General features: G+C 53.6%; 1 protein-coding gene across 4 annotated transcripts in view; it reads right to left on the bottom strand.

Moving 5' to 3' along the window:
• Positions 1 to 3689, bottom strand: part of NPR3 (natriuretic peptide receptor 3) — a gene marked incomplete at its 3' end in the record, with an annotated part of 65132 nt that extends 61443 nt beyond the window's left edge. For 2 of the 4 annotated variants that reach the window (XM_079701917.1, XM_079701916.1), the window contains exon 1: positions 3576 to 3689. Coding sequence is in view for 2 of the 4 variants with exons in the window: in XM_079701915.1 (XP_079558041.1) it covers positions 1815 to 2571 (757 nt within the window). Of the gene's footprint in view, positions 1 to 1814; positions 2933 to 3575 lie in introns of those variants that run through there. The other 2 variants (XM_079701915.1, XM_079701914.1) reach the window with 1 other exon arrangement.
• Positions 3690 to 6827: the final 3138 nt, after the last annotated feature.

The following is a 6827-nucleotide window of genomic DNA, read 5'->3' on the forward strand; positions in this document are numbered from 1 at the left end:
CCAGGCCACGTGCGAGGAGATCACCGCTGGCATCGAGACCTTCAGGGCAGTAGCATCACGGACGCATTGGCAGACCGCGGATCTCGCCCGTAGGCGGACACACCCCCATCCCCAGCCCAAGCTGGGAAGTCCCCAACTCCTAGCTCCAAGTCCTCGAGAGCGAGAGCTGAATAATCAGGTTCGGGGGCTAGAGCAGCCCGAGGTCTGCAGGGGTCTGCAGGAACCTGGGGACTGGGAGTGGGAGAGCAGATGTGGCTTTCTCAGACTGGCGTGGCGAATCCGCAGCCATTGTATACAAGTGTCCTTTTTCATAATCAGCAAAGCCGGCGCCCCGCCTGCTTGGCTGGCAGGAATTCGGCGCAGACAGCCTGGAGTTCGAACGCTCAAAACTTGGCCGTGCATCCCCACTGTCAACACTTCCCGCCTCTTCGCTCTGAAGAGTGCGTTCACTCCGAGTCCGAAGTAGTCACACTGGGAAGGGGGATGACCGCAGCGCCATGCTCTTTGGAACCTTTACCCACTCTCACATGTTCCTGAGGCCCCCTGCCTCCGCTTGCGCTGTCTCCCACGGCCAGCGCCCAGGTGCCCAGCCGTGCCAAGTCTTGGGCTAGCCCCGCGCCTGGCTCCGCCCCTCTCCCCTTCCGTCTCCCCGCGTGGGGTACTGGGCCCCTCTCCCCTTCCGTCTCCCCGCGTCCGGTAGTGGGGAGCTTTGCTGGGGTTGCACCCCACTGACAATCGAGGCGCGTGCGCGCCGAGCGGGAGCAGGCAGGATGCCCTGAGCGTTATGCACCCAAACCTGACATCCGTAAGGAGGGAGATGCGCTCTGCTGGCATCTCCGCCCGCCATCCCGCAGGTCTACTCTGCAGTACAATGAGACAGCCGCACTGGGGGGTTCCGCGATTATATATCCGTGAGCGGCCACTTCTCCTCCCATTCCCTGTAGCCATAGACACTACCCTCAACCTTGAGCTCTTTGGCCAGTTTGGTGGTTATTCAAACCCCCAAAGACCCGCGGAGAAAACTACAAGGGGGCGGGGGCGGGGGGACGCGGAAAGCAGGTTCAGTGCCCGCTTCTCCAGCGCGCGCGCTCTAGCAAAGCCTAGCTGCCGGCGCTTTAGACCGCGATGACGAACGCGCCGGGGGCAGTGAGTGTCGCCAGAGTCCAGACACTGCGAGGCATTTTTGATGGAAACCACAGAAGCCCGTTCATAAGCGGCTGGAGGGGCCAGAGGAGGAAGGAGAAGGGCGATACAATGAGCCTTTAAAAGAAAGCCGGGATCTGTGCGAGGAGCATCCGGGAAACCCGGAGACCGGAGCGGACCGTGAGGCGGAGCGTCGGCTGTAGAGCGTACGCTTCCGCACTCGGAGGGGGCGGGCGTCGGCAAAGACCGGGTAACCAGTTCTTTCGGCCTCGTCACGCTTTCAGACCCTGGTTGGAGAAGGGCACCCGTAGTGAGCCCCTAACCACAAGCCCGGCGCCGGAGCCAGGGAAGCGAGAAAGAAAAAACCCAGGAGCTTTGACAGCACCCGTTGGACCAGAGCACTAGCGCGTTGCGGGCTCACATGCCCCTCCCCCAGGCTCCACCACCTCCCCGGGACGCTCTACGTACACCCCACCACAGCCATGGATGATGGTCAAAGGTCTTCGCAGCCAGACAGCGCACAGCCCGGCGAGTCCAAACGCACGCGCCCTCCCCGGGTCCGCAGTGCTGCAGCGGGTAGTGGGGTCCCCAGAGGAGCGGACGAGCGTGTAGGGAGAGCCGCGGAGAGCGGTTGGGTTAGGGCCTGGGGCCCGAGGCGCACTCCTGCTCACCTCGCTCACTGGCCTGGATGTAGCGCACGATGTCGTCCACATCCAAGTCTTTGGTCTCATCAAAATTGTAGGCGGACGTGTGCAAGCCTTCCTCCTGGAAGACCTCATGGACCCCCTCGAGGGTGAAGTAGCAGTTCCGCTCCAGCTTGTCGTCGCTGTAGACCAGCACGGCGCGGCTCCACTGGTGGTGGCGGAACAGGGCGAGCATCATCTCGCCCATCTTGGCGTACGCGGGCGCCACGCGCGTGAGGTGCGAGTACTCCGTGTCCTTATGCCGGAAGCCGGCTGCCAGTGCCCCGGCCGACAGCATGGGTAGGTCCCAGTGCGACGCTAGCCGGGCCACCGGCGCCGCCGCGTACTCGCACACAGGCCCCAGGATGAGGTCGGGCTTGGCGCCCCGCGCCGCCGCCACGCGGTCCACCAGACTGAAGAGTGCGCGGTTGCCGCAGTCCGAGTCTTCGTAGGCCACCTGGAAGCGAGTGCCGGGTGGCAGAAGCCGCCGCCCGGTCCCGTTGCCCTCCACGCTGCGCAGCGCGTATTCGATGGCCGGCCGCACCCGAGCCAGGGAGAACAGGTACGAGTCGTCCTGGGGCAACAGCACCAGCACCTCGATCTTCTGCGGCGGCAGCGCCTCTCTTTCCCGGCGCCCGCCGCCCGGGCCCGCGCCCCCGCCGACACCGCCACCCGTGCAGCCGGCCAGCAACGCCCAACCGAGCAGGACGCACGCGGAGAAAGTGAGCACCAGCAGGGACGGCATCGTGCCGCAGGAAAGCGCCTGCCCTCGCTGCGGGCTCGCCCTCTGCCCCCCACCGACCCTTCCTCTTTCCTCCCCACTCTTCTCTCCGAGGTCCCTGCGCCCCCTTGGGCGCTCTAAGAAAACAGAATACCCCCTTCACTAACTCGCCAAAAGATAGAGAGGAAGAGTCCTCCTCTGCAATGCCACTCGTTTAAAAAAAAAAAGAAAAAGAAAAAGTTCACCGGGTGTAAACCTGTACGCCTGTAATATATTTATATATATACTTTTTATAAATATATATATTCGCCCTTCCTTTATATATACTATTTTGCTTAGAGGTGGCTTCTTATTTGGGCATTGCTAAGGTTGCTTTTGAAAGCGTATTTGTAAAAGAAGAAAAAGTTAGACTTGTCCAAGTGCTTGTAATTGACGGTGCATCTCCCTCGCGTTTGATCTCATTGATTCGCGCCGGTTCCTGGATCCATAACCCGCGTTTAAATAGCGTGGCAGCGGCTGAGCGTGTTACCACACAAGGCGCGCCGAGGCCCGGCTTGTATTTCCAGCGGGTGGGGAGGGTGGGGGGTGGGGTGGCGGCTGGGCTAGGGGAGCCTCTCATTAACATTCTTACATCAGGACTCCTCCCCGCACCCCTACGCTTCCCACCCCCTCCCCTGTCCCTAACTCCCGCTCCCCGCCAGACCTGGGCCTTTTCCTTAAAGCCACAGTCGCTCACTTCTGTACCGGCGGGAGCCCCCAACGCGCTACACCGCCACCTGGGTGTAACGGGGTCCCCGCCTCTCCCTGGTCCCGCACGCGGCAGCTCTCTTTCCAGTTCTGGGCTTTAAAAATGGAAATATGTTTGAAAGTAAAGAAACGCGCGCTGGCGCGCACACACACACACACACACACACCACGCCGTGCAAAAAACAACAGGATTAAAGGAAGGGGGTGGCCCTGGAAATCGGTGGTTTCGTTGCAAAAACAAAAAACAAAAAAAAACCACCCTAGGTCCCGCTGACTCTCACCTCTTTCTCACTCCAGCCCCATTCCCTCCTGATGCGCCCACTCGGGGCGTGCACTCGACCTTCCCGGTCCCCTGGCGCAAGGTCAGGGAACAGAGTCCAAAGTCCCGGGGCAGACGGCTCTGTCGCGGACCTGGAGCGCCCAGCCAGCCCGGGCGTCCCCGCTATCCCTCCTTCCCGCGCTCCTCACCCCCGCCGGCCTCCTCCCCCTGAGCCGCGCGAGTTCGCGCCAGAGTCGCAGCGCTGCCGGGCATCCAGTGTCCCCGCGCACGGACACCTCCGCCGGCGCGCTGCGAGCAGAAAAGCTAAACTTGTTGCTTCCAAAGGCGAGAGAACAGTTCTTCTGAAGGTGGCAGAAAGAAAGCTTGAAAAGCATCTCCAAGGCGTCCTCTGGGCTTTATTTGCTAAGCCAGGTAATTAAGTAAAGAGACCTTCTCCCTAAAGCTTCACCCCGAGGGTCCCCCGGGTGGAGGCGCGTCCTCCGCTCCAATCCGTGCGCTCGGAAATCCCACCGCTTCTCCTGCGGGCAGCGCGAGACCATGTGCTCCGGCTTCGGTAGTGCCGAGGAAGGTCCTGCGTCCAAGACCCAGTCTTGCCACTTGTCACAGGCACAGCAGCGGTGGAGACGAGGGTGGAAACGGCCGTGGAGAAGTCGCTGGCCAGAGGAGCCTCGCCGGAGTCCGCCGCGCTGCAGGGCGGGTCCGAATGGAGCTTGACCCTCTGGACGTGGTAACACACCGAGGTCATTTGCAGTGGGAACGTACTACATTGGACGGGTGAATTCTGACACTGAAGTCCAACAAATTAAAATAAATTGAGAATGTTTTTAAATGGTCTTTCATTTGGGCGTCCGTGTCCACCAATTTCTATTAGTCTTAGACCAACGCCCTCTTTCGGCAGAAACTTGTAGCCGACTTGTAACCCCGATGCCACCACCCCAGGCGCTGAGTTTGCTTTTTGGTCTTTGTTTTATTTTTTCTTGTTTAACGCCGAGGCCTCAAAGAGCAGTCGCTCTCATTTGTGACGATAAGAAGGCAAATTGGGGCTTCCGGAGATGTGGCAATTTCAGGCATCAGCGTTCGACACCTTTAACAGCACCCTCCTTATCGCTCTTTCTGGCACCGTAAATGTAATTATGAGTAACGTCTCATCCTCCGGGGCATTTAGAGTTCAGATTATGCCCTGTGATCCCTGACTCTTCAAGTAGGACCTTCTTACTCCTGCGAAAACGTTCATTTATTTTATTATAGCTGCTAACCAGTAGCAAACGAGGCATCTGTGTACAATTTAATTCCACACAAAGGGTAGTCCTCACATACTGGAAATTGAGATTTAGAGCTTCACAGCGATAAAATCCCCCCTGAACTCCTAGGAAGGAGGGAGGGAGGGAGGGAACGAGGGAGGGAGGGAGGGAAGAGAGAGAGAGAAACAAGCTAAATCCCGAATTCCAAGGGTCTTAATGGATTTCGAAACTGGTTGCCAGGAGACGTGAAGGAACCAAGGTTTACTATTGCTGCTCGCTATGCCCCGTGTCTGGGGAACACTGGCCAATGGCGATATGATTCCGCACACTGTGTAACGTGGGCTTAGTCGGAAAGGCTGGGGTTTCAGTGGCACCGGGTGTGAACGCCTCTCCCCTAACAGGCGCTGCCCGTTCGCGCCAAGGGTCACGGACAGGGTAGTCAGTGCATTTATGTTAGAGCGAGTCATCGCAGCCTCTCAGTAGCCTTTGGATCAGAGCTCTCAACTTCCAGTTTGTCATTCAAGACCACTGACAAACCGTGTAAGGGAGAGCCCCCAAACTAGGCAGCAGAACCAGAAAAGCCAATGTTACCTCTCTTGCTGATGCTCAAAGCACCCCTTACATTTTTCCATTGAGCAGAAATGTTTCCATTGAGCAGGATTTTTTTTATTGAGGTATAGTTGACATATGACATTATGTTAGTCTCAGGGATATAACACAATGATATGATATTTGTATATATTGTGAAATGATCACCACCGCAAGTCTAGTTGACATTTGTCACCGTAGAATTACAAAAACTTTTTCTTGTGATGAGAACTTTAAGACCTGCTCTTAGCCACTTTCAGATATGCAATACTGTATTATTAGCTATAGTCACCATGCTGTACATTACATCCCCATGACATCATTTTATAGAAATTCAGATTTTTGAAGAAAGTTTTTCAAATGAAAATAGCCACAAGATTATAGGAAGACCTGCCAAGTAATATATGTATATGGATTTAACATTACCAGTTTATTCACTTTCCATCAAGTTAGATTTTCCCAAGCAGCTGAAAGTGTGCATATCATGAATATCATGAAGTTCTCCAATCTTAGGGCTGGAAAAATTTTAGAAGTCACCTAGCCTGAGACCCTTCACTCTCTACGTGAAGAATCTAGGCCAAAGAATATAAATGGCATACTTAAATACCTCTTCATCCCCAGAGAATATTTTTAAATGGGATTGGATTAGAAATAAGTATTTATTATACCATGTAAAAGAGTGTTGGGAACAAAGTTAAATTTCATTAAGGAGTAACATGCTTTATATCAAACTTTGATTTTATATGAAGCTGTTTTGAAAATATGCATCATAGTAACACAATTACTAATAGATTATAGTATAACTTTTGCAGCATCATAATCACAAAGATGAATCAAATCAAGAAGGTAGGAAAAAAGAAAAAATAGAAATAACTCATCCCTTGGACTCAATTTTTCAATATTGTTCCCTTCAATTCTGTAAAACTTGAAATGGGGAAAAAAAGAAGCAGTTTTTTTTAACATTCAAAAGATTGCTAACCTTTTCACTGAGTGCATTCTTTCTGACTACAATTACTGAATGAAAACAAAAGAAAGTTACAGGGAAATGCTGCAAAATAAAATAAAATTAGCCAAATAAAAAGCAATGTTAACCCTAAATGTGATATTACAGAAAATATCAATAATAGACTTTTTATAGGATTTAGAACTCTCATCAATATCCACAAATCCTGTTTTTTAACTTTGTTACTAAAATCAAGTGGCAAGTTTTCTATAAAGTATTCAACTGTTTGCTTTCCATCTGTGAAATGAAATCATGTCTCTATGGCATTCCTTTGCCACCAGGGAAGACAACATTCTATAGGGAATCTCAACCGGTGATTCTTTGAAATGTGTTAGAAATGCTATCAGAAGGAAGTTTTCTCCAACTGTCACAGTCTGTGTGATCTCCCTCAGAATCCAGGCAGCAACCTCTAAAGTGTCTT

The sequence above is a fragment of the Hyperoodon ampullatus genome (assembly GCF_949752795.1).
Source record: "Hyperoodon ampullatus genome assembly, chromosome: 4".
Classification (NCBI taxonomy): Eukaryota; Metazoa; Chordata; class Mammalia; order Artiodactyla; family Ziphiidae; genus Hyperoodon; species Hyperoodon ampullatus.